At 48.8% G+C, this 26913-nt stretch overlaps 1 protein-coding gene across 1 annotated transcript in view; it reads left to right on the top strand.

Annotated features, from left to right (window-relative positions):
- LOC147098673 (cadherin-23-like) overlaps window positions 1-26913 on the top strand; it is a 229320-nt gene that overhangs the window by 175340 nt on the left and 27067 nt on the right. The window contains exons 19-26 of the mRNA XM_085970674.1: window positions 3064-3241; window positions 5013-5224; window positions 6774-6965; window positions 9249-9362; window positions 17203-17329; window positions 19305-19556; window positions 23603-23764; window positions 24711-24967. Of these exons, the coding sequence (XP_085826800.1) occupies window positions 3064-3241; window positions 5013-5224; window positions 6774-6965; window positions 9249-9362; window positions 17203-17329; window positions 19305-19556; window positions 23603-23764; window positions 24711-24967 (1494 nt within the window). The remainder of the gene's footprint in view (window positions 1-3063; window positions 3242-5012; window positions 5225-6773; window positions 6966-9248; window positions 9363-17202; window positions 17330-19304; window positions 19557-23602; window positions 23765-24710; window positions 24968-26913) is intronic.

Raw genomic sequence — 26913 nt, 5'->3', positions numbered from 1 at the left:
AGGCCATGGAGGGATTTGGGAACAATGATGGGAATTTTAAAATCGAGGCGTTGCCGGACCGGGAGCCAATGTCGGTCAGCGAGCACATTTAGCACAAAGTGACAGTATCGCTCATCGAAGCAGGAAGAGCGGCCAAAGGTGAAATGAAGATCAAGGATTAATCACCAGATTTTGGCACTCCCTCTTCAAAATCTCATCTATCTCTTCACGCTCACCAATAGCCTTGCTTCAGATGTTTTCCACTGACAGTGAGCCAAGAACCCATGCTCAATCCACTCAAATAATATTTTAAAATGTTTCAACATAAATTTAAGGGAACAGGATGCAGGTGGGCGTTCTTTCAACAGAGTCCTGGCTCTATTCAGAGACTCTTTCCTGTTCTAGCACATTCTTCCCCCACCAACCTGCAGCCTACTGATTGGTCCGTCGCGGAGGAAAGGGCAGAATGTCCGAATGATGTCAATGGGAGGCTTAAATATCGATAAAAGGTTGCTGGGTAAAAAGAAACTTTGAATTTATCTGTTGATATCTTGTCAATCATGAAATTCACTTGATATATTGAGCTTGTTGTGATGGGGTGTAAATTACCCAAGATAGTTGCGGACTCCCGCCCAGCAGCATTGATCAGAACCTCAGGCCCCGGGTCAAACCCATCCAACTCTCAGTGCTGCCGATGTTTCCCGTCATTGATTTTCATTTTAACAACCAGGGAAATCAGGAGCACTGAGCTCTACGTCCGATTCTCCGGTCTCGGGTCTCACCGAGCGAGGCTGCCTGTCAGGATCGGAATCTCGGGAAATTTACCCTGTGCTCTCTTTCGACGCCCAGCATAAGATTCACGAGTGCATCAATTGCTCCAGTTTGCCTTGAGATCAAGGCTGTGGGATGAGAGCGCACGGGAGCTTGTCTGAAATTCCCCCTCCCTGTTATTTTGCCACCCACCTGGAACTCTCTTCTCCCAAAAGGTCGTGGCTGCTCCGTCAATTGGAGCTTTCGAGACTGAGCTAGGTAAGGGTATCAAGGGATGTGGAGCAAAGGCAGCTCGATGGAGTCGAGATACAGATCAGCCATGATCTAATTGAATGGCGGAGCAGGCTCAAGGGGCTGAATGACCTCCTCATGTTCCTAAAGTTGCTAACACGGGGACATAAGATGTCGATGGTTGTCAGCTGCAGTCTTCCTGTTTTGCCTATTGGAACCTGCCAAAGGAGTCAAGAGATTGAGGTCATAAGAACTAGGAGCAGGATTCGTCCCCTTGAGCCTGTGTGATCATGGCTGATCTTCGACCTCAACTCTACTTTTCCACCCGATCCCCATATCCCTTGATTCCCCTAGAATCCAAAAATCTATCGATCTCAGTCTTGAAGATACTCAATGACTGAGCCTCCACAGCCATCTGGGGTAGAGAATTCCAAAGGTTCACCACCCTCTGAGTGAAGAAATTTCTCCTCATTTCAGTCCTAAATGGCCGACCCCTTATCCTGAGACTGTGATTCCTAGTTCTAGACTCTCCAGCCAGGGGGAAACAGCCTCTCAGCATCTACCCTGTCAATCCCTATGGTCAGGTCCCTATGGTTAACTGCCTCACTAATAAAGAAAGAAAGATTTGCATTTATATAGTGACTTTCACAACCTCAGGACGTCCCAAAGCGCTTTACAGCCAATGAAGTACTTTTGAAGTGTAGTCACTGTTGTAATGTAGGAAACGCGGCAGCCAATTTGCGCACAGCAAGCTCCCACAAACAGCAATGTGATAATGACCAGATAATCTGTTTTAGTGATGTTGGTTGAGGGATAAATATTGGCCAGGACACCGGGGAGAACGCCCCTGCTCTTCTTCGAAATAGTGGCCACGGGATCTTTTACGTCCACTTGAGAGGGCAGTCGGGGCCTCGGTTTAACGTCTCATCTGAATAATCGGGTACTTGATCGGGCAAAGCTCATCAGTGGCGAAATCCCACCTCTCCTCCTGATCAAGATATCATTGTTGTTCCAACAGACAACCAACCAATATATTAAAGGACACTGAGACACAGGTCGTTCTGCCTCTTTCACCCTATTTTAAAAAAAAACGAATTGTTCTAGGATTGCATCACCCGATTCTGAGAAGTGAAAGAGGATGTGGTAACTTTTGTAATGTGTCAAACCTTTAGTACACTAGTGACAATGGGCTTCACACACTCTCCTAAACCCTGGGCAGAGCCAACACCAGAGAATGCCAATCACTTGTTGCTAAGCTGCTGCACTCCATTTTCACTCATTTAAATTTATATAACTTATGGAGGGGGGGGTGGTTTTATGACATTTCCCCCCCCCTTGTTCCCTAAGGTTCACCTTTGGCAATCCGCACCAAACCTCTCGGGGGGAGGAAACAAAGAAAGACTTGCATTTCTATAGCGCCTTTCACAACCTCAGGATGTCCCAAAGTGCTTTACAGCCAATGAAGTACTTCTTGAAGTGTCGCGCTGTTGTAATGTAGGAAACGCGGCCGCCAATCTGCGCACAGCAAGTTAGCTTCATGTATTTGTGCTCCACCTTTTACATGGTTCAGGGGATTCCTACTGTAGCCCCTCCCACTCCCCTTCCCGTTCCCTCCCACCCTCCCCTCCGCCACCCTCCCCACCCACTCCCACTCCCGGCTGCCTCCCCCTTCCCCTCAGCCTACCCCCTCCGCCCTTTTTCCCACTCCCCCTCCCGCGCTCCCTGTCCCTCCCCCCGCTCCCTCCCCATTGTACCTGTAGAATGGGTGTGGGTTTGAGTGAAGCTGCAGGCTTCTCGGCAGGAACTGGCCCTTCCTGCGACTCCAGGTAACTCCTCATTCGCCTCTCGCCCAGGAGCTCCAGCCTGAGCACTTCCCCAACCCAGCTTCACTGCAGCCCACAGAGTGCCGAGCTCAGAGGGCTGCAGAGTGGGTCCCACACCACTTGGCTCTGGTCAGATTGGGGCGCGGCCTGTGGACTTGTGCAGTCACTATCGAGGTGCGCCCAGAACCTGACTCAAAGCTGACAGTATAACTGCAGCTTGAGACTTGTAGGTTAATGCAGTTGTTATTTATTGCTGCAGGTGCTGGTGACTGTCCTGGACGTCAATGACTATCGTCCCCAGTTCTCCAAGAGCGTGTTTAGCACCAGTGTGTACGAGAATGAGCCAGGAGGGGCCTCTGTGGTAACCATGACTGCATCAGACCTGGACGAGGGGGAAAATGCGGTGTTACAGTACAGTATTCAGGGGCCTGGAGTAGGTAAGGTAAACAGTTACTTAATCCCTTTAAAGGATCAATGTACATTTTACTTGAATATTTTCTACTCCCTGTTTATATTTGAAACTCTTACTGTACCATACCTGCCTCCCCTGGTGTCTCACCGCTCCTGGATGAGTAGAGCATGTTGCTAAGCCATTCCCAAACCTCCCCCAGAGCAGCTTAGAGCTTAGCGAGAGGGCTGGGGGAACGGGGTAGCTTACTTTGGTGGGCTCCTTTCTCCCTTCCTTTGGGTGGTGCCTCGCCTCCGCTGAGGTACCTCCGCCTGAGTGAATGGGCGGCCTCACCTTGTCGGGAATCACTGGCGCAAGAAGGTGACCAGAGCAGAGGGGGTGGACATCAACAGCAGGGAAAGGGAGGGGTTAATCTACGCCCAAAACAATTGGCGGGGGCGGAGTGGGATTGGGGAAACACCCCCCCCCCCACTTTTACCCCCAGTGTTTGCACCTATCCTGTATCATACGGTGTGTTGGACCAGCCAATCGCAATTCTAAACTACGAGTGAATCACATCCACAATTTCACATTACTGTCAGAGGGACAGTAAGCCAGCTTCCTGTACAAGTACATCAATTATAGCCAAACAGAAATCCAGTATCTTTTTTAAAAATGCTTCACTATGAATGTTAAGTACAAAGATTATGCACTATTATAATAATTTGCCATTAATTGACACTAACGGATAGAAATTACTGTTGTCAATAATTGTGGATAAATTTCCTCCCCTCTATTTTTGTGGAGGCTGTAACCTGTTCATTTTGTGTCTGAGACTCGGTTTGCCTTTGCACTCTCTCGTTCCTCTTCTCTCTGTAGAGCCATCTCTCTCGCTGACCCGCTCTCCCCTCACACTCACTCTCTCTCTCTCTCTCTCTCTCTCTCCCCTCACACTCTCTCTCTCTCCCTCTCTCTCCCCTCACACTCTCTCTCTCGCTGACCCGCTCTCCCCTCACACTCACTCTCTCTCTCTCTCTCTCTCCCCCCTCACACTCACTCTCTCTCCCCTCACACTCTCTCTCTCTCTCTCTCTCCCTCTCTCTCCCCTCACACTCTCTCTCTCGCTGACCCGCTCTCCCCTCACACACACTCTCTCTCTCTCTCCCTCCCTCTCTCTCCCCTCACACTCACTCTCTCTCTCTCTCCCCTCACACACACTCTCTCTCTCTCTCTCTCTCCTCACACAATCTGTTTCTCTCCCCTCACACACTCTCTCTCTCTCTCTCTCTCTCTCTCCCCTCACACAATCTGTTTCTCTCTCTCCCCTCACACACACTCTCTCTCTCTCTCTCTCTCCCCCTCACACACTCTCTCTCTCTCTCTCTCTCTCTCTCCCCCTCACACACTCTCTCTCTCTCTCCCCTCACACACACTCTCTCTCTCTCTCTCTCTCTCCCCTCACACACACTCTCTCTCTCTCTCTCTCTCTCTCTCCCCTCACACACTCTCTCTCTCCCCTCACACTCTCTTTCTCCCCCCTCACACACTCTCTCTCTCCCTCCCCTCACACACTCTCTCTCGCTCTCTCTCCTCTCACACACTCTCTCTTGCTCTCTCTCCTCTCACACACTATCTGTCTCTCTTACTCTCGCTCTCGCTCTCTCTCCCCCCCCCCCCTCTCTTCCCCTTACTCGGACACTGCGCCCTAGAAATTTGCCTGAGCCTGTTTTCACTGCGCGACAAGCTCGTGCCAGAACCGAGAGGCCCAAGGATCGCTGGAAATTTTACATGTGGCTCATCCTTTGTCCCTTTCCTTTCAGAGGCTTTTAGGATTGATGAAAACACAGCTGTGCTCACCACCACCCGGCTCCTGGAATCCTATGAGAGGTTTAATTTGACAGTGGTCGCCACTGATCAAGGCCGGCCGCCACTTTGGGGGACAACTTTGCTGAAGATTGACGTGATTGACGTTAATGACAATCGGCCTATGTTTGTCAGACCTCCCAATGGGACAATACTGCACATCACGGAGGTAATACACTTGGCCCTCTGGTCCACTGACAGTGAGACTCCCAGTAACAGGGAGATGTCAAACAACAACATATTGTAAGAATAAAGAAGAATTCTAAACTCTTGTAAATGCAGCATTAGAAATGGACAGTAGTTTCTATTTTTGCACATCTCGTGTGACAGGCAATGTATTGGCTTATAAAGCTTATCAGGAAGAGTTAGGGGAACTTAAGAAAAGTCTGGAATGCAAAAAGGTCATTCAGTCCATCAATTGCATTCTATCCAGAGTCCAGGTTCATGGGCACTGGAATTCCTGTATATTGGCACTGTTGCATATATCTTGTCATAGGAATATAGACAACTGGAAAATGCCATTGCCACTCACTAGAACAATCCTAAAATCATAGAGTCATAGGGCAGGATTTTCATTGGGCCGTGGAGTCGGGTTTGGAGGTGTGTGGGGGGTTAAAATCCCGAAATCGGGGGTCCCGACCCCATCCTGCACCCAACCCGCCTCCATGCCAGTTTCAAAGGAGGCGGGTACCCGCCCCGCACTGGGACCCGCCTCCCCGAGGCGGGAAGGGATTAGTGCCAATTAACTGCCTGTTAACAGGTAGTTAACGGGCAGTTTTTAGCCTAATCCCTATTTTTAAGGTTGAAGTGTGGGATTCCTGACGGCTCCAAACCACACCAAGTTAGCGAGGCGGGCCGTCGGGATGAAGGGCTTGGAGGGGTTGAGATGTCCGGAGTTCAGGTGAGTAATGTGTGCATGAGTGCAAAGGTAAGTGTGTTTGGTGTATCTAAAGTGATTAAAGAAGTTTAAATTACCTTTTCTTACCTTTACAGCCTTCCTTCCTTTAGGTTCTGGGAGTCCCTCATCTCACCGGCACAGAAAGCAGAATGGCTGCGAACTGTCAAAAGTGACAGCCTGCAGCTTTCTGTGCAGGAGAGATTTCTAACTGAGTCTGTGTAGAAGGACTCAGGTTAGAAGTAAGACTGTCAGTGTTTGACAGCTTCAAACAGCTGTGAAATGCTGATATTTCATCTGTCAAAAAGTTTTGACAGATGAAATTTCAGTCTGTGACGTCACCTGTTGCCGGGTGGACCCTAATTGGCCTGCTGAGCCCGTTAGGCGAGCTCAACAAGGTCAATCAAGTTAAAATCGCGTGGATTGGCCGCATCTTGATGGAGGCGGGACTACAACCCTGAAAGTTGTCGTCCCGACTCCTGAATGAAAATCCAGCCCATAGAGTAATGGAAGCAATCCCACAATACATTCCGTCTCTTCTACCGCTCAAGGCTAAAGGGATCAAGGGATATGGGGAGAAAGCAGGGACAGGGTACTGAATTTGGATGATCAGCCATGATCTCATTAAATGGCGGAACAGGCTTGAGGGGCCAAATGGCCTACTCCTGCTCCTATCATCTATGTTTCTATGTTTCAATTGCTTCTTTAGCCTGAATTCCGCCCCTGCGTGAAATGCTGCAGTACGTGAGCAGACCCATGGCTTGGCTTGAGGGTGAGACCGAGATACCTTAACCATTTGTTGTCACTCGTTCTTGTCTCCTAGGAGAGAGACGCAGGGTTCAGTGTCTACGAGGTGTTGGCCACTGACAACGATGAAGGTTTGAACGGAGCGGTCCGGTACGGCTTTCTGAAAACAGCTGTCAACAGGGACTGGGAATATTTCAACATCGACCCTCTCAGTGGGATCATCAACACGACCGTCCGGCTGGACAGGGAGAAGCAGGCCGCCTATAATGTGAGTGAGGATTGGGGTGTCCTCACATCCCTTATCCTGGTACAGACATCCCTGCAACATCTCTGTTTACAGTGGGAAGGAGCATTTGGATGTTATCTGAAATACATCTTTCTGTGTCTTAGTGGAAGCTGCCCAGAGATAAATTGATGTTGTTTCTTGAGTTATGGGCTGATGGGGTTTGATGAAGGGTGGTGCGGAGTGGCTCATGTGGAGCATAGACCGGTTGGGTCAAATGGCCTGTTTCTGTGCAGTACATTCTATGTAAAACAGGAGAAAAGAAACTGTAATCATAGAAACATAGAAATTTACGGCACAGAAGGAGGCCATTCGGCCCCTCGTGTCCATGCCGGCTGACAAAGAGCTCTCCAGCCTAATCCCACTTTCCAGCTCTTGGTCCATCGCCCTGTAGGTTACGGCACTTCAAGTGCAGATCCAAGTACTTTTTAAATGTGATGAGGGTTTCTGCCTCTCCCACCCTTTCAGGCCGTGAGTTCCAGACCCCCACCACCCTCCAAATTGAAAGCTTAGAATTCTTACCAGTTTTCAGTGCCTGCCCTTCAAGTGGTGAGCCAGACTCAAACTGGCTGTGAGGTTCAATTAAAAGTTTGTTTGTCCCAAGTAGTCACAACCCCGACCCACTCGAGCGCTGTTATAGTGCCACCTCTGTAACAATACAAAGCAGTTTTGGACATGTATTTAGACAGCAGTATAACTCCGGTTCGAAATAATAAAATGCTGGAAACACTCAGCAGGTCAGACAGCGTCTGTGGAAAGAGAAAGAGAGTTAATGTTTCAGATCGATGACCTTTCGTCAGAACTGACGGTATAACTTGGGTCCTGATCTGACTTCCAAACCCAGTCGCGATAAACCTCCTCCCTCGCTTCCTGAAACCCGCCTCACGGCGCTTGAGCTTTTCGCTGTGTGGAGTATAACTGCGGTTCATGGTGATGCCTGGTGTAAAAGATTGCTCAGCCAAGTCCACTCCATCTTCCAGGAACTTTATAATCTTAACGCAGTCTGTTTAATTGCAGAGGCAAGCAGACACGCCCATCCATGCTCTCGGTGAGCGGAACACTTGTTCAGGGCTCTCTCCCGGCAGACAATGCCAGATGCAGCCGGCAGTATAGCCCAGGTCTTACCAGCTGTGCTTCACTCTCAGAATGATGACTGCAAGTTTAACTGCGGTCTTAAGAGTCACAAAGCGAGCTTGGGTAGGTGGCCTCCTGGGCTTCTGGCTCTGTTGCACTGACACCCTCTCTGCTCACTGCTGAAAGCTAAGAACAAGTGGGTCTTGCCTTGTACTTTGCCTCATTGCTGCCATTGATGAACGTTAAGCATCGTTTCCAAACGTGGGTGCGCGGTTATTTTGTTGATCTGCCGTACGATTGCTGGCAGTGGTCACCTTCTGGAGGAGAAACCGTCAGCAGCAAATCAATAATTTGGGAGAAGAGGAACCGTGTTTCTCTGCTTTTGTTATTGAAGTGAGACTGTGTCAGCCAATGAGTTGGGGACGGGGTGGGACTTACAGCAAGACTCACAGCAAACAGTGTCTTATTTTACAGCAAACAGTCTACAGTATCTATTTAAACAGAGTCTCTACGAACGACAGCAATCAGAACTCATGAACGAAACTACAGCAACATCTCCCGATAAAAGCAGGATTATTTCTCCAGCAAAATGCAGTGAGTGGCGGATAGTTACACGATACAAAATCATTATGTAACTATCCTCCACTCATTTCATTTTGCTGGAGAAATACAGGAAACTCTTTTTTTATCTGGGACCGGCGTGGTGCCGGTTGATCAAAAAGTCCGGATTACAGAGAGGTATACTTACTAAGGTACGAGAGCCCCGTACACGGCCACAGATCCAGGCGTCCCTGTTGCATGGCAACAGGTGCAGGAACCCCGGTTACACGGCCACAGATCCAGGAACCCCGGTTACACGGCCACTAATATGAAGTAAAACTTACCTGAACCTACTCCTGAATTTTGCCGGTTAAGAGAGATTTCCGGTTATTTTAGGTGCCGGTAAAAAGAGAGTTTCCTGTAATCCTGCTTTTATCGGGAGACTTTGCTGTAGTTTCGGCCCCGAGTTCTGGACAAGGTAAAATCAATCGCAGTCACTCCTGGCGTGATTGAATGGGGAATTACCCAATCATCTCCATTCTGGCCGGGAATAGTGGTGTCACGATGTGCAGCCTTTAGTTACAGCAGTGAAGGGGTGGAATGATACCAGACAGTGATTCTTCTGTTCATGGATTCTTTTTGTTTTCTCTTTAGCTCATTCTCCTGGCTTATGACCTTGGGCAACCTGTCCCCTACGAGACCACCCAGCTTCTGCAGGTGGCTCTGGATGATATTGACGACAATGAACCACTCTTCCTCAAACCACCAGTAAGGGCATTTCAACAAACGTACTGAATCCGGTCAGATACCGAGTAACAGCTGGGTTCTGGTAACTATAGGGACTTGTGTATTGTATAGAAGAATCTCACAGCGCAGAAGGAGGCCATTCGGCCCAGCATGACTCTCTGTGCCAGCTCTCTGAAAGAGCTCTCCAATTAGTCCCACTCCCTCGCTCTTTCCCCAGAACCCTGCAAATTTTTCCTTTTCAAGTATATATCCAATTAGTAGGGGTCTGGAACTCACTGCCTGCAAGGGTGGTAGAGGCAGAAACCCTCATCACATTTACAAAGTACTTGGATATGCACTTGAAGTGCCGTAACCTACAGGGCTACGGACCAAGAGCTGGAAAGTGGGATTAGGCTGGAGAGCTCTTTGTCGGCCGGCACGGACATGATGGGCCGAATGGCCTCCATCTGTGCTGTAAATTTCTATGATTCTATGAATTCCCTATTAAATCTGCTGCCATCACCCTTTCAGGCAGCGCATTCCAGATCATAACAACTCGCTGTGTAAAAAAAAAATTCTCCTCATCTACCCCACTCCCGGCTTTTTTACAAATATCTTAAATCTGTGTCCTCTGGTTACCGACCCTCCTGCCAGTAGAAACAGTTTCTCCCGATCTATTCTCATCAGAACCCTTTATTATTTTGAACACCTCGATTAAATCTCCTCCTTAACTTTCTCTGCTCTAAGGAGAACAATCCCAACTTCTCTGAGTCGCCTGAAAATGTAACCTTGTGGGAATGGGAACCTGGAAAATGTGTGTGAAAATGAGATGGGGGTTTCTCTAGAGCCACTTTGAGGTGCTCTGACGATTTAATTCTAGGATGTGATGAGCTTGTGTGAAATGAATCAAGGTTTACATTTATATTTTTCACATGAAGCGTGCCGGGAGACTTTAGAGCAGGATACTGAGCAGGAAACAGGAGAGGAGTTGGGAGAGGAGGCCGAAACATGGTCAGATAGGTAAACGTTCAGGAGTGTTCGACGGCACTGAGTGGGGTAACTGGCAGAGGGCTAAAAATTGAGTAGCGCCCCAATTGGGGCGCTAACTTGGCCGGGGCGCTATTTTACCCGGAAAAATTAGCGCCCCCGCGGCGGAAATTGAGTGGTTGCGCCCCAAGAGGGAAGCGGGGCGCTACTGGAAGCGCCACGCATCCCTCTTGGGGCGCTGCGAGTCAATATCGCGGTGCTGCAGTGCCATGCGGGGCCCCCCCCCCCCCCGGGGATCGGGAGTGCCAGCAAAAGAGCCCGGCACTCAAGAGAAGTGCCGGGCTCTTGGAGCGCAGCCGGCACGCCGCGGGGGGGGCGGGGAGTCGTTCAGGAGGCTGGGGACGGTAGTAACAGAAATGGCCGCCCCGCACCTCGCCTTTAAATTGCGCCTCCCCGGTGGCAGGTAGGCCCCCCTCCCTGACCCCGTCGGACATAGCGTCCGGCGGTAAGGGGGGGGCGCTCCCGAAGATCGCAAGCGGGGTGCTGCGCAATGCGATGATGTAATCGGCGGTGACGCAGCGCCGCGGGGCGCTACTGGTCAGCACTGCCGCTAACCTCCCGCTGAATTCCACGGGAGGTGCGGGCAGTGCTGCGCCCGGGCATTAGTGGCTTTGCGCAAAGAGGCCGCTAACGGGAAGCGCAAAGCAACCCAATTTTTCCCCCAGAGATTTTTACGGAGAGAGTTTCAGGGCGCAGGGAAGTGGTGGCTGAAGGCAGTGGAGCAGCGAAGGAACACGAGCACAGATCCTCACCGGTTATATAGCCAGGCCGTGGCAAACAGCGCACCTCAATGAGTGGGGAACCCGCTACAAAGGGCGTGTGCGTGGATTCACCTCAGCCAGCGAGATATTTCCGAGCGATGTAATAAGATGCTGACATAAGAAATCTACTAGGCACTTGGTCTAAGCGTTAAACAAAGCTTTAATCAACTGTTTTACAACATGGAGGTCTAGTTGTGTCCTTCACTAGTTCCTGTTAAAGAATGTCCTGAGCAAGCTGGGCCCATGCCTGAGTATTTATACTCTCCCTGGACAGCGCCACCAGCAGGCCGCCCAGTATTATTTCATAAGTCATTTCCACATGAATGACTGATTCATGTCAGATGCGATATAAACTGCTGGGCCTGGAGTTTCCGCTGGGGTTGCGCTGGTTTTTTCCCCCCAGTACAATTCGGCCGAAATCTGGCATAACCCATGCGCAGGAGCGCGGAGTTTCATGCGCAAATTAACGCCCAGCGCAGCTCAAGTTTCCGCCATTTTTTTGCCGCTAGTTTAAAAAAACATTGCGCTCGAAGTGGCACCCCCGCCCACAGAACTGGCCACACCCGTCGATCGAATGAATCAGCGCGGCGAGTTTCTGCTAATTGCGCGGGCCTTCGAGGAGGCTCTTAAAACTAACTTGCTTCTTTTGGGCGCAAGGACACCAATCGGCACCTGAAATAAAAGCTTTTGAATATCAATTTTTTTTAAAATTTACTAAGAAACTGACGACTGTGCCCCCAATAGCACGAGCAAATGGTTCTGTACAGGTTTTTTAAAGGCATTTTCAGTTATTTAAAATCGGGTTACTCGCAGGTGGTGGACGAGACACTCTGAGTAAAAACGCTCATTTTTGGTGATAAACCCATTTTCAGTCGTGTTTATCAAACTGCACCGAGTCACCACTCTTAAATATGTCAAGGAATAAATTCTAATGCGACTTTTTTTTTAAATGACACTATAAAACGTTGCCCGATTGCGCCATTTCATGGCAGATTTTGTGTTCGGCGATATGCAGATGCATTTGAGCGGAAACTTGAAGGAAAAAAATGCTTCTCAAGACTGGCGCAGTTTGAGCCCCGATTGCCGGTTGCATCCAAAGCGGAAACTCCAGGCCCTGATTTTTTTTTTAAGCTGCAAATTCATTTTTCTTCCATATTTGTTGGGTGCTTCTTCACTCTTCTGAAAAATTGTTCCTTTGAATCCTGTGCTCCCCCGCCCCCCAAACTTGTGCATCATCTCATGGTCGAGCAGCTCGCCCTCTCTGCAGCCAGTCACCTGCAGCTGATTGACTGGCTAAAGGAAGGTGGCGGGGGGGGCCTCCCTCCCAATTATTTTAATATCTCACTATTGCCTTTTATAGTTCAATAAGAACATAAGAAATAGGAGCAGGAGTCGGCCATTTGGCCCCTCGAGCCTGCTCCGCCATTAAATAAGATCATGGCTGATCTTCAACCTCAACTCCACTTTCCTGCCTTATCTGAGGAAGGATGTTCTTGCCAGGGAGAGAGTGCAGCGAAGATTCACCAGGCTTATACCTGGGATGGCAGGAATGACGTTTGAAGAGAGATTGGGTCGATTAGGCTTATGTTTGCTAGAGTTTAGAAGAATGAGAGGGGATCTCATTGAAACTTATAAAATTCTAACAGGACTCGACAGACTAGATGCAGGAAGGATGTTCCCGATGGCGGGGGAGTCCAGAACCAGGGGTCACAGTCTAAGGATAAGGGGTAAGCCATTTAGGACAGAGATGAGGAGGAATTTCTTCACCCAGAGATTGGTGAACCTGTGGAATTCTCTATCACAGAAGGCAGTTGAGGCCAATTCATTAAATATATTCAAGAAGGAGTTAGATATATTTCTTAAGGCTAAGGGGATCAAGGGATGTGGGGAGAAGGCAGTGACAGGGTACTGAGTTTGGATGATCAGCCATGATCGCATTGAATAGCGGAGCAGGCTCGAGGGGCCGAATGGCCTACTCCTGCTCCTATCTTCTATGTTTCTATCCCCATATTCCTTGATTCCCTTAATATTCAAAAATCTATCGATCTCTGTCTTGAATATACTCAACGACTGAGCCTCCACAGCCCTCGGGGGCAGAGAATTCCAAAGATTCACCACCCTCTGAGTGAAGAAATTCCTCCTCATCTCAGTCCTAAATGGCCGACCCCTTATTCTAAGACTGTGACCCCTGGTTCTAGACTCTCCAGCCAGGGGGAAACATCCTCCCTGCCTCTACCCTGTCAAAGCCCAGTAAGAATTTTGTATGTTTCAATGAGATTTTGTCCTCCCTCTCCTTTTAAGAAGAGTTCTGTGTTCACAAAATGTGGTCAGGGACAGACACAAAGCCGCAGGCCACGTCATCACTTTGCTGAATCAGTGTTTTTCTTGTTGTAAAACCACAGCACTGTGGCATGTGTGGCTCTTGTTTATCACGATTCTTGAGGACGAAAACACCAGAGGACAAATCTGTGACCTTCGTCAGCTGTGGCCCAGTCAGGAGTGCTGTCACCTCCGAGTAAGAAGATTGCAGGTTTAAGCCCCAGTGTGGGTGGGATTTCAGCGCTGACACCTCACTGCAGTGCTGAGAGAGTGCTGTATTGTCTGAGGCGCTGTCCTTCAGATGAAATAATGGCCCAGAAATTCGGGTCGGGGGCTTCCCGCGGGTGCAAGCCCCCGACCTGCACTTACCTAGCGCGCCGGCCGTTGAGCTGTGGGCCCGCGTGGGATTCTGATCCTGGGCCTGCTCCAACTGCCGGCACGCAGTGCTTGCGTATCCCAGGGGCGCAGTTAGTTCGATGCGTCCACTGGGATCACGTGGGCCATGGGCAGCCAATCGGAGCAGGGAATGTTCCATTCATAAGTATTGACAGGAAGAGCTGTCAAGACTTATAAATACTACGGGCCCCAAAATAGCAGTAAACCTTCAAATATTTTTTTTTTTAAATCACACTTTTTAAATAAACTATAAATTACATGAAATGACTATTTTAAACAATAATTATATTCTAACGGGGCTAAAAATAAACTTACCTTTCTTTAAAGTATTTAAAAATAATAAACCTGTGGAAAAAATGCTTTAATTTTAATTAATTGACCACTTACCTTGTAAAAAGCAGGCCTTACGACTGCTTTTTACATTTCTAAATTCTAAAGACTTACCCTCCCGGAGAAACCTGTAAAAAAAACATAAGTTCGATGCGCACGCACAGCCTCTCCCGCGCACGCGTTTGACCTCTGAACCCCTGCTTTCAGAGGAATGGAAGTGCCGGTTTCCCGCGCATGCGCAGTGCATGTAGGAAACCGGCACTTCCATTGGGCCTACGGGTAAGTACCCCGTGCGTACTCACCCGTGGAGACCCGAATTTCTGGGCCATTAAACTGAGACGCCCCCATCTGCCGAATGCAGTGGTTGAGGTGTATGTTAAAGCTCCTATGTTGCTCGTCGAAGAGGACCAGTGGAGTTCTCCTGGGCATCAGTCCCAAATGCAGGCCATTCATGTCATTGTTTGTGGGATCTTGCTCTGTGCAGAATGGCTGCCTACATAATCACTACACTTCACAGTAATTCACTGAGACATTTTTGCGAAGCACAATAAATTAGGGAGTAATAGTTTCAGGCAGGAGAAACCCTTCGGTCCACCTGGTCCGCCTATCCCCATTTCTACTAGCCCTGAATTCCCTGTGTTGGCAAGAACCTGCCTAGTTCCCCCTTGAAACTCACTAAAGTTTCTTGTTCCACCATCCGTGCTGGGAATGTGTTCCATGTACCTGCCATCCTTGTTGTAACAAAAGTTCCTCCTCCATTTCGTAATGAGGTGTTAGATAAATTCTTGACAACTGGTTGGTTGGCTCGGCCACTTTAGAGCTCCGAAAAAGTTAGCGCCCCCGCAGCCGATTTTCCCAGGTAGCACCCCGAGAGGGAGGAGGGGCGCTACTGGAAGCACCCCGCGTCCCTCTTGGGGCACTGCGGCACATCGCACTGCGGTACTGCAGGCCATCCTCCCCTTATTAAAGGGGAGGGGCCTGGCGCAGCGCGTCCCGGCGCCCAGCTGGGCCACCAGGGATCGGGAGTGCCGGCAAACGAACCCGGCACTCAAGAGGAGTGCCGGGCTCACGGAGAGCAGCCGGCACCCCGCGGGGGGTCTTCACAGGGGCCGGGGACGGCTACGGGGGCCAGCAACAAAAATAGCCGCCCGCTACCTCCCATTTAACCAGCGCTGCCCCGGCCGCAGGTAGGCCCCCCCTGACCCCATCCAGTGGTAAATCAGGGGGCGCTACTGAAGATCGCAAGCGGGGCTGTCATTGCGGGTGGTCGCTAATGGGAGGCACAAAGCAACCGAATTTTTCCCCCTAAGAGTTAACCAAGTAATGCCCCCTGATGTGCCCTAGCCTGCTCCCCACTCCCGGACATAAACAGTTTATGTAGCACCTTATTACTTACTGTGTAGAAGAGGCTTGTATTCTCTGGAGTTTAGAAGAATGAGAGGTGATCTCATTGAAACGTAAGATTCTGAGGGGGCTTGGCATGCTGAGAGTCTAGAACTAGGGGGCATAATCTCAGGATAAGGGGTCGGCCGTTTAGCACTGAGATGAGGAGAAATTCTTCACTCAGAGGGTGTTGAATCTTTGGAATTCTCTACCCCAGAGGGCTGTGGAGGCTCAGTTGTTGAGTATTTTCAAGGCTGAGATCGATAGATATTTGGAGTCATGGGGAATTAAGGAATATGGAGATTGGGCGGGAAAGCGGAGTTGAGATCGAAGATCAGCCATGATCTCATTGAATGGCGGAGCAGGCTCGAGGGGCCGAATGGCCGACTCCTGCTCCTATGTTTTCAGCACATCTCGCAGGAATATCGCAGGGATTGTCAGATTGCAAGTTTTTCTCTTTAGCTCAGCCACAGCACATTGCATTAGTGCATCAAACGGATCTCCCTGCTTCAAAAAGAAAGATGTCCATTTATTTATTTAGCACCTTATCACCTCCCAGAAACATCTCAAAGCGCTTCACATACTCTGAAGTTATGAAGCAAATGTGCACATCGAATAAAACCCCCCGTATTGGGCAGAGAGTAAAGGCAACTTTGTAAGAATGTTTGTTTTAAGTGTTACGAGGATGTGGAGAGGCTTCAAGGGGATCTCGACAGGCTCAGTGAGTGGGCGAGAACATGGCAGATGGAATATAATGTGGATAAATGAAAAAACAGAAAGGCAGAGTATTTCCTAAATAGTGAAAGATTGGGGAATGCAATTGCTCAAAGGGACCTGGGTGTCCTTGTACATGAGTCACTGAAAGTGAATGTGCAGGTGCAGCAAGCCATTAGGAAGGCAAATGGTAGGCTGGCCTTCATTACAAGAGGATTTGAGTACAGGAGTAAAGAAGTCTTACTCCAATTATATAGGGCCTTGGTGAGACCACACCTGGAGTACTGTGTACAATTTTGGTCTCCTTACCTAAGGAAGGATATACTTGCCATAGAGGAAGTGCAATGAACGTTCACGAGATTGATTCCTGGGATGGCGGGACTGTCGTACAAGAAGAGATTGAGTAAACTAGGCTGTATTCTCTTGAATTCAGAAGAATGAGAGGGGATCTCATTGAAGCATACAAAATTATTACAGGGCTTGATAGGATGGATGCTGGGAGAATGTTTCCCTTGGCTGGGGAGTCTAGAACCAGGGGCCACAGCCTCAGGATAAAGGGTAGGCCATTCAGGACTGAGATGAGAAGAAATTTCTTCACACAGAGGGTGGTGAATCTTTGGAATTCTCTACCCCAGAGGGCTGTGCAGGCTCCGTCATTGGGTATATTCAAAACAGAAGTCGATAGATTTCTGACTAGTAAGGGCATCAAGGGATATGGCGATAGGGCCGGTGAATGGAGTTGAGGCAGAAGATCAGCCATGATCTCATTGAATGGCGGAGCAGGCTCGAAGGGCCGAATGGCCGACTCCTGCTCCTATTTCTTTAAGGACGTCAAGGGTTGCTTCAACTTTAAATGTTCTCGCTCCTTTTCTCTCTCTCTCTCTCTCTGCATTGTGTGTAGCTAACCCGGGGTTGTCCCTCTGTTTTCTTAGAGAAGTTTGCAGTACCAGCTTCTCTTTGTGGCCGAACACTCGGATCCTGCCACAGTTGTGGGGAATGTAACGGGAGCAATCGATGCCGATGAAGGGTCCAATGCTGTGGTCTATTATTTTATAGCAGGTAGGTGTCCCCCACCACCACCAGCGCCTCATTGCTTGCCTGAACCCCACGTCCTATCCACCAACAAGAGCAATTATTCCCACCTCTGCCCCTCTGACACCGAAACCGTTGTACCCTTTGACACTTCCAGGCTCTCCCAGCCGTCCTCCCATTCCCCCACCTCCGTAAAATCCAACTTGTCCAAAAGTCTGCCAGTCGTGACCTATCCCGCACTAAGTCCCATTCATCCATCACCTCCACCTATCCTAGCTGACTTTCATCGACTCCCAATGTCTCCCAACACACAACATTTAAAATCCTCATCCACATCTATATGGCGCTCCACGGCCTTGCCCACCCTACTTCTGCAAGCTCCTCTAGCCCCATAACGCCTCCCTTGATCCTGGCCTTCTGTTCAATCACCCCTCCCTGTGCCCCAACCATTGTTGGCAGAACTTTCAGCAGCTTTGGTCCAAACTCTCTGGAACTTCAAATCCCATCTCTTCTGCCAAGCTATCCATCGCATCTCCTAAACTCTCTCTCCCTGCCACAGTGTCCATTTCCAAGGTCCATCTTTGACGTGCTGGGAACATTGCTCACATTAAAGGCGCTGTACAAGTTCAAGTTGTTGTTATATTGGAAGGTATGCCCGTCAGCCCCACTATCCTACCTTAACCTTCAATCTCCTACTTCAACCTACAATCTCTGAAGAGCCACCCTGACTGCACCGTTCCCAATCCACACCAACAATAGTGCCCAATTGGGAAAGTGTTCTACAAATGACCCAAGGCATCTAGGAACCGCATTGAGATTACCTGGCTGAATTTAATCGATAATCCTTACAGCCAATAAGCATGGATAACTTTTATCCCTTTAACGCCAGCTAGGTTTGCCCTCTGGTCCCAGAGTACAGTCGGCAACCCTCCCAGATTGCCCTGGAGTCTCCAGGAATTATAAAGACTAGTCTCCAAGACATGGCTGAGAGCAACACGGGAGAAAACTCATAAGGGGCAATAAAAAAAATTGTGTCGTCTGAGAAAAAAAAACTTCTTTGAACACTTCTGTTGATTTGTTCTAAAAAGAATATCGGACATTGGCGGGGGGGTGGTGGGTGCTGTTTGACCGACAGTCAAGAAACATCCAGTCGAGTTGCGAAGAGTCTGTTTGCTTTCCGATTGGCCGTGGGAAGGCGGGGCTCCGCGAGGATGGGCGTGTTGGGCGACCAATGGCGGGAGTGTGGGGGCGGGGCGATTGGAGGCGGGAGGGTCATGTGATGAAACTTCCAGGAGTGCGTTCAACCAGAGTTGTCAACCCCCATCCCTTGAGGTGAAAGTACAGGAAACTCTCGTTTAAACGGCACCTAAATATCCGGAATTCTCTATTAACCGGCAAAATTCTCACTCCAAAAACAACACCTCAATAACCGGCAATGTTGCCGAGTCCGAATCTCCCGCGGTGGCCGAGTTAGTCAGTGGGGGTAGTTCTCCAAACTGCCACTACTCGGCTTCTTGGCGCTGTCGGAAGTCCAAACACCTCAATTACAGGAGTCTGACTCTCCCGCGCTGCCGGCAGTCTCTTCTGATCCGCCATTTTACAGGGGTACTGTGTGTCTCCCACGCTGCTGGTAGTCATTGCATTGCATTACCCTCAACTGGCAGTACTGTACTTAATCAAGCATCTTCCACCATCCATTTAACACAACATTCTGTAGGTGAGTACCCAATTACTGTATACTGCACATTTCTTGATTTTTTAAATTTTTCTTTGTTAAAAATAGCCTCAGTAGATAACCCTCTCCGTCATCCGGAATTTTTGATCAACCGGCAACACGCCAGTCCCGTCGGTGCCCCGGATACCAAAGAGTTTCTTGTATAAAGTGCTTAACCCACAGGACCAGCTTTTTAATCTGTAATAATGTAAACATCGTAATTTAATAGGCTCACTATGTGACTGCACACACAAAAAAAAACCTCATTAAACTGTTTCTTCAATGCAGCTGGAGACCCGGATAATAACTTCCAGCTGAACCGGGGTGGGCTGCTTCGGGTTGTGAACGACCTGGACCGAGAAACCAACCCGTTCTACACCATCATCGTCAAGGCCTCCAGCAACCGGAACTGGAGGCCTCCCAGGAGGCACAGCTGGGTTTTTGACCCCAGCACCGACCTCACCCTCCAGGAGGTCCGTATCTTCCTGGGCGACATCAACGATCAGCCTCCCAGGTTCATAAAGTCCGAGTACACTGCCGGTAGGTTTCCTCAATTCAATACTGACAAGTGTGAGGTGGTGAATTTTGGCAGGATGAGTAAGGAGGACACATTACTGCTTGGCTAATAAGAGGAAGTAACATATAGGGTGGATAAAGGGGAACCAGTGGACGTAGTGTATTTAGACTTCCAAAAGGCATTTGACAAGGTGCCACACAAAAGATTATTGCTTAAGATAAAAAATCACGGGATTGGGGGTAATATTCTGGCATGGATAGAGGATTGGCTATCTAACAGAAGGCAGAGAGTTGGGATAAATGGTTCATTCTCAGACTGGCAATCAGTAACTAGTGGTGTTCCGCAGGGGTCAGTGCTGGGTCCCCAACTCTTTACAATCTATATTAACGATTTGGAGGAGGGGACCGAGTGTAACATATCAAAGTTTGCAGATGATACTAAGATGGGGGGGAAAGTAGTGAGTGAGGAGGACATAAAAAACCTGCAAGGGGACATAGACAGGCTAAATAAGTGGGCAGAGATTTGGCAGATGGAATACAATACTGGAAAGTGTGAGGTTATGCACTTTGGCAGGAAAAATCGTAGAGCAAGTTATTATCTTAATGGCAAGAAACTGGAAAGTACTGAAGTACAAAGGGATCTGGGGGTCCTGGTGCACGAAACTCAAAAGGTTAGTATACAGGTGCAGCAAGTGATTAAGAAGGCCAATGGAATGTTGGCTTTCATTGCTAGGGGGATAGAATATAAAAATAGGGAGGTATTGCTTCAGTTGTACAAGGTATTGGTGAGACCGCACCTGGAATACTGCGTACAGTTTTGGTGTCCATACTTAAGAAAAGACATACTTGCTCTCGAGTCAGTACAAAGAAGGTTCACTCGGTTAATCCCGGGGATGAGGGGATGGACATATGAGGAGAGGTTGAGTAGATTGGGACTCTACTCATTGGAGTTCAGAAGAATGAGAGGCGATCTTATTGAAACATATAAGATTGTGAAGGGGTTGGATCGGGTGGATGCGGGGAGGATGTTCCCGATGATGGGTGAAACTAGAACTAGGGGGCATAGTCTTAGAATAAGGGGCTGCTCTTTCAAAACTGAGATGAGGAGGAACTACTTCACTCAGAGGGTGGTAGGTCCATGGAATATGCTGCCCCAAAAAGCTGTAGAAGCTACATCATTACATAAATTTAAAACAGAAATAGACAGTTTCCTAGAAGTAAGGGGAATTAAGGGTTACGGGGAGCGGGCAGGAATTTGGACATGAGTCTAGGTTCGGATCGGTCATGGCCCTGTGGGTAGCGGAGCGGGCCCAGGGGCCGTGTAGCCTGATCCTGCTCCTATTTCGGGTGTCTAATTCTGTTAGATTCAGGAGATGGTTCTGTGATAGTAGATTGGCGGTTAGGATCAGATCAGCCATGATCTTATTGAATGGCGGAGCAGGCTCGAGGGGCCGATTGGCCTACTCCTGCTCCTATTTCTTATGTACTTATGTTATGTTATGAGTCTGAGTGGGGTAGAGGAGCAAAGGGATCTAGGGGTACAGATACACAAATCACTAAAAGTAGCGACACAGGTTAATAGGGGCACAAAATAAATCAAACCAAGCACTGGGGTTAATTTCTAGAGGGGTAGAATTGAAAAGCAGAGAAGTCATGTTAAACTTCTATCGAACCTTGGTTAGACCACGCTTGGAGTACTGTGAACAGTTCTGGTCTCCATGTTATAAAAAGGACACAGAGGCACTGGGGAGGGTGTAAACAAGATTTACTAGAATGATACCGGAACTGAGAGGTTATACCTAACAGGAAAGACTGAACAGGCTGGGTCTCTTTTCTCTAGTAAAGAGAAGGCTGAGGGGTGACCTAATAGAGGTCTTTAAGATAATGAAGGGGTTCCATAGGGTAGACGTAGAGAAAATATTTTCACTTGAGGGGGAGTCCAAAACTAGGGGCCATCAATATAAGATAGTCACTAATAAATCCAATTGGAAATTCAGGAGAAACTTCTTTACCCAGAGAGTGGGGAGAATGTGGAACTCGCTACCACAGGGAGTGGTTGAGGCCAATAGCAGAGATACATTTAAGAGGAGGCTGGATAAACACATGAGGGAGAAAGGAATAGAAGGATACGGTGATAGGGTGAGATGCAGAGGGGTGGGAGGAGGCTCGTGTGGAGCATGAACACCGGCACGGACCAGTTGGGCCGAATGGCCTGTTTCTGTGCTGTAGCCTTTATGTAACTTGATCTCAGCTTTAGACAAGATCAAGACTCTGTTTCCCAATTGTCTCTTTTCATTAAATTCCTTCATTAATTGCTTAAGCTGAGGTTCCTCTCGTTGCCGGACTAAGCACAGATTCAAGAGGGAAGACTCATAGTTTTTCATTCACAATAAAATAATTGAAAGTGTAGCCAGCCTTGCCATGATGTGGTGAGATAGCACATTGAAACAGGCCTAGCAATGCTCCCAGGTTGGGGCAGGAGCCTCTCACAGATCACGATCTCCTGACTGTTTTGATGATAATTTCAGCCATTTAACTTGCTTTATTGGGTTGGAAGTTGGAATGTTTTTCCACTGCTTAAGTCCAGTTTCTATTGAGAGTAAAAGAATGTTCCGGAGAATAGGCTTTCCCAGCATTCATAGCAGTAAAGAAGGTCCTCTCTTCATTCTGTAAACCCTCCGGCCATGGCCTTGTACTGGAAAGAGGATGTCTTCATTATGCATAGCAAGAGATTTGCTGATTTAAGAAACACCGCAATCAGACAATGACCAGTTTCACAAAACCTTTGATCGTCTTGTGTCCGCCAGAAACGATCATCTATTTTGTTGATTAATATTTTTCCCGCAACTGAATCTAAATCTGTCTTTCGGATGAGACGTTAAACCGAGGCCCCGCCTGCTCTCTCAGGTGGACGTAAAAGATCCCACGGCAGTATTTTGAAGAAGAACAGGGGAGTTCTCCCCGGTATCCCGGGACCAATATTTATCCCTCCATCAACATCACTGAAACAGATTATCTGGTCATTATCACATTGCTGTTTGTGGGAGCTTGCTGTGTGCAAATTGGCTGCCGCGTTTCCTACATTACAACAGTGACTCCACTTTGAAAAAAAAGTACTTCATTGGCTGTAAAGCGCTTTGGGACGTCCTGAGGTTGTGAAATGCGCTGTAGAAATCTGCTTCCTTCCTTCCTCCCTCAATGTTGCCAAATACAAATTGCTGATTAGCCACGGGTGTGAATTTAATCTGCATATGTGAAGAACATTTACCCGTATTAACACCTACATTAATTTTAGTAGAGAACGCCTTGCGTACACTCACAATACAGTTAAATATACTCCCAGTCCCCACGTGTGTATTTATTTACCTAACAAGCATCTACCACCATTCAGTAACCAAGGAAGTGAAGTGATTGTTGCGTTTGCAAAGATAATCCAGAGGCCGTAAGCAGAGTTCAGTTCATGTTGCTTTTTAATGGCTGCTCCACACACACACTCCCAGGCAAAAGCAATCGAATACCTATACACAATACAATGATAACAGCACTATCAAACTCCATGTGCTCAGGCCAAGGCAATCGAGTACCTATCACCAATGTCAGACATAACAGTGATCATAACACACTCCCACTCTCTGCTTTTCACCTCACCATTTCACCAACAAATGCACAAGAAGGTTAAAGTTCTGCGTGCATCCGCTGTGCCAATATGAGTATTGAGGTCACAAGACCAAGAGTCTCTTACTCTTTTATTTATTAATCAGAAATGCAATTAGCCACAACTGGGTTCCCAGTTAGCCACATGGGGCTAGTGGCTAACATATATTGGATAACACTAATCTGAATGAGGCAGTCTTTAATATTGACTTTCGTACTTGGATCAAAGTCACTAATTTGAAAGGCTAACCTACATTTCTGTTGGTGGGATCGATCTACAAGAAAAAGGCAGGCTTGTTTGGGCCGAATGGCCTCTTCCAGTTCCGAGGCTATAAATTCCGTGTGATGCTGCTTCCTCTGCATTGTTGTCATGTGCCTATTCCTCTATTGCTGATGGGTCTTCTTCCTGCCTATAGGTGTCGCTACTGATGCTAAAGTGGGCTCTGAGCTGATCAGAGTGGAGGCTTACGATGCTGATATCGGAAACAATAGCCTGGTCTTCTATCAAATTGTTAACATCCGTTACATTAAGCTGCAGTTCAACGATTCTGAAGATGTTGGGAATGTCTTCATAATTGGTAGGATCTTAAGAGACATGCGTTTCAATACACCGTGGTGTCTCTTGCAAGTCAAGCTTGCTGCTGTGAAACTTTGACACCAAGCCCTTGATATTATTCCGTGCTAACATTAGGACTAGACAAGTTGGTGTGAAATTCCTTTGTCTCCAATCTTAACAACAGCAATAACTTGACTGTAGAAAACATCCCAAGCCGCTTCACAGAGGTGCAGTGAAGCAAAACCAGACACCCAGAAGGAGATATTAGAAGGGGTGACCAGAGGCTTGGTCAAAGAGCTGGGTTTTAAGGAAGGTCTTAAAAGAGGAAACGACCATTGGCGGCTGTGCCTTCTGCCGTCTAGACCCTAAGTTCTGGATTTCCCTCTTTAACCCTCTACCTCTCTCTCCTCCTTAAACCCTCCACCTCTCTACCTCTCTCTCCTCCTTTAAGGCGTTGCTTAAAACCGACCTCTCTGACCAAATGGTCACCTGTCCTAATAACTCCTTATCGGCTCGACGTCAGATTTTGTCTGAGTTGCTCTTAGGAAGGGTATTCTACTATGCTAAAGGTGCCATATAGATGTGAGTTGTTACACATTAGCAAATAACATAAGCACAAACAGAACTGGGATATCTGGGGTCCACAGGCCAGACTGTTGCATGGGCAACCTACTGGAAGTTATATGGAGCGATTTGCAGAACCGAACCACTTTCACTGAAGATAAGACTGAGTAGAGACAAAAACCAGACCTTCCCTCCCCCGCACCGCGCCCCCCCCCCCCAACCCCCACCCACTCCAACTTTCTTTTTCATTTCTCTATTCTGTTCTGGGTCAACTTGTAAATTGCGACGTTGCAGGAATGCAATAGAAAAGTACGTAGTTGACATTACATACTCTCACTTTAGTGACGAGATATTACAGGGGAATCTCACACTTCAAAGTATTGTCTTTAATTCCACGTTTGCAGGGGAGCATGATGGCATTGTGAGGACCTTTGACCTCTTCACGGCCTACAGCCCTGGGTATTTTCTGGTGGACATCATGGCTTCAGACCTGGCCGGACATAACGATACGTCAGTGATTGGGATTTACATTCTGAGGGATGACCAGCGTGTCAAGATTGTCATCAACGAGATCCCCGAGAGGGTGCGAGAGTTTGAAGAGCAGTTCATTAAATTGCTTTCCAACATCACTGGAGCTATAGTCAACACAGATGATGTGCAGGTAATTGATCCTTGGCTGCACATTCATGCCAATGGGTGTATCATCCTTCAGCTTCTCACTGATACCCTGCAATGAGATAATATTTTAATGTGCCAACCATTCTCTGTACGGTAGTGTAGAGGTTATAAGAACATAAGAAATAGGAGCAGGAGTCAGCCATTCGGCCCCTCAAGCCTGCTCCACCATTCAATAAGATCATGACTGATCTTCGACCTCAACTCCACCTTCCCGCCCGATCTCCGTATGCCTCGATTCCCCTAGAGTCCAAAAATCTATCGATCTCAGTCTTGAATATACTCAACGACTGCGCATCCACAGCCCTCTGGGGCAGAGAATTCCAAAGACTCACAGCCCTTTGAGTCCAGAAATTTCTCCTCATCTCAGTCCTAAATGGCCGACCCCTTATCCTGAGACTGTGCCCCCCTAGGTCTAGACTCTCCAGCCCGGGGAAACAACCTCTCAGCATCTACCCTGTCAGGCTCCCTATGTTACTGGATGAGTAATCCAGAGGCCTAGACTAAGTATCCAGAGAATGTGAGTTCCGATCTCCCCCCAACCCCAGACAAGCCAGGGCTGGAAGAGCAGGCACCACACTGGTGTGTAGGGCTTGAGTAACGTTGCCACTTGCCAACAAGATTGGCCCGGAGTCTCCGGGAGTTAAAGACTAATCTCCAGGACACTGCTCCGAGCAAACCCGGGAGAAAAATCATAGGGACAATAAAAAAAAATTGTGTTTTGTTTTTAATTTTCTTTGAACACTTTTGTTTACGAGTTACAAAAAATACTGGAGATGGGGGGGGGGGGATTGGAGATGGGGGGGGGATTGGAGATGGGGGGGATTGGAGAGATGGGGGGGGGATTGGAGAGATGGGGGGGATTGGAGATTGGGGGGGATTGGAGATGGGGGGGATTGGAGATGGGGGGGATTGGAGATTGGGGGGATTGGAGATTGGGGGGGATTGGAGATGGGGGGGATTGGAGATGGGGGGGATTGGAGAGATGGGGGGGATTGGAGATGGGGGGGATTGGAGAGATGGGGGGATTGGAGAGATGGGGGGGATTGGAGAGATGGGGGGGATTGGAGAGATGGGGGGGATTGGAGATGGGGGGGATTGGAGATTGGGGGCGATTGGAGATGGGGGCGATTGGAGATGGGGGGGGATTGGAGATTGGGGGGGATTGGAGATTGGGGGGGATTGGAGATTGGGGGGGATTGGAGATCGGGGGGATTGGAGATCGGGGGGGATTGGAGAGATGGGGGGGATTGGAGATTGGGGGGATTGGAGATTGGGGGGGATTGGAGATGGGGGGGATTGGAGATGGGGGGGATTGGAGATGGGGAGGGATTGGAGATGGGGGGGATTGGAGATGGGGGGGGATTGGAGATGGGGGGATTGGAGATTGGGGGGGATTGGAGATTGGGGGGATTGGAGATGGGGGGGATTGGAGATGGGGGGGGATTGGAGATGGGGAGGGATTGGAGATGGGGGGGATTGGAGATGGGGGGATTGGAGATTGGGGGGATTGGAGATTGGGGGGGATTGGAGATTGGGGGGGATTGGAGATTGGGGGGGATTGGAGATGGGGGGGATTGGAGATGGGGGGGATTGGAGATGGGGGGGGGTTGGAGATGGCGGGGGGTTTGGAGATGGGGGGGATTGGAGATGGCGGGTGGGGAAATGGCTGTTTGAGAGTCAATCACCCAATCGGGTAAGGAAGAGTCTATTCGCTTTCCAATTGGTCATTGGGGCGCCACGAAGATGGGCAGGTCGGGCGACCAATGGCGGGAGTGTGGGGGCGGGCCGGGAGGTCATGTGCTGTCACCTCCGGAATACGTCCAATCAGAGTTGGTGACCCTGGGCCAGAGCCGGGTGACGGAGCCGGGTAAATCAGCACATGGATGGGAACCAATGAACAGCGGAGACTGGATTACACGAGAGTTCTCG

This window comes from Somniosus microcephalus, chromosome 29 (assembly GCF_052327205.1).
Source record: "Somniosus microcephalus isolate GS21.2 chromosome 29, FLI_Smic_1.0, whole genome shotgun sequence".
Lineage (NCBI taxonomy): Eukaryota > Metazoa > Chordata > Chondrichthyes > Squaliformes > Somniosidae > Somniosus > Somniosus microcephalus.
Note: the sequence above shows the minus strand (reverse complement) of the source record. Positions and strands in the feature narration are given on the sequence as shown.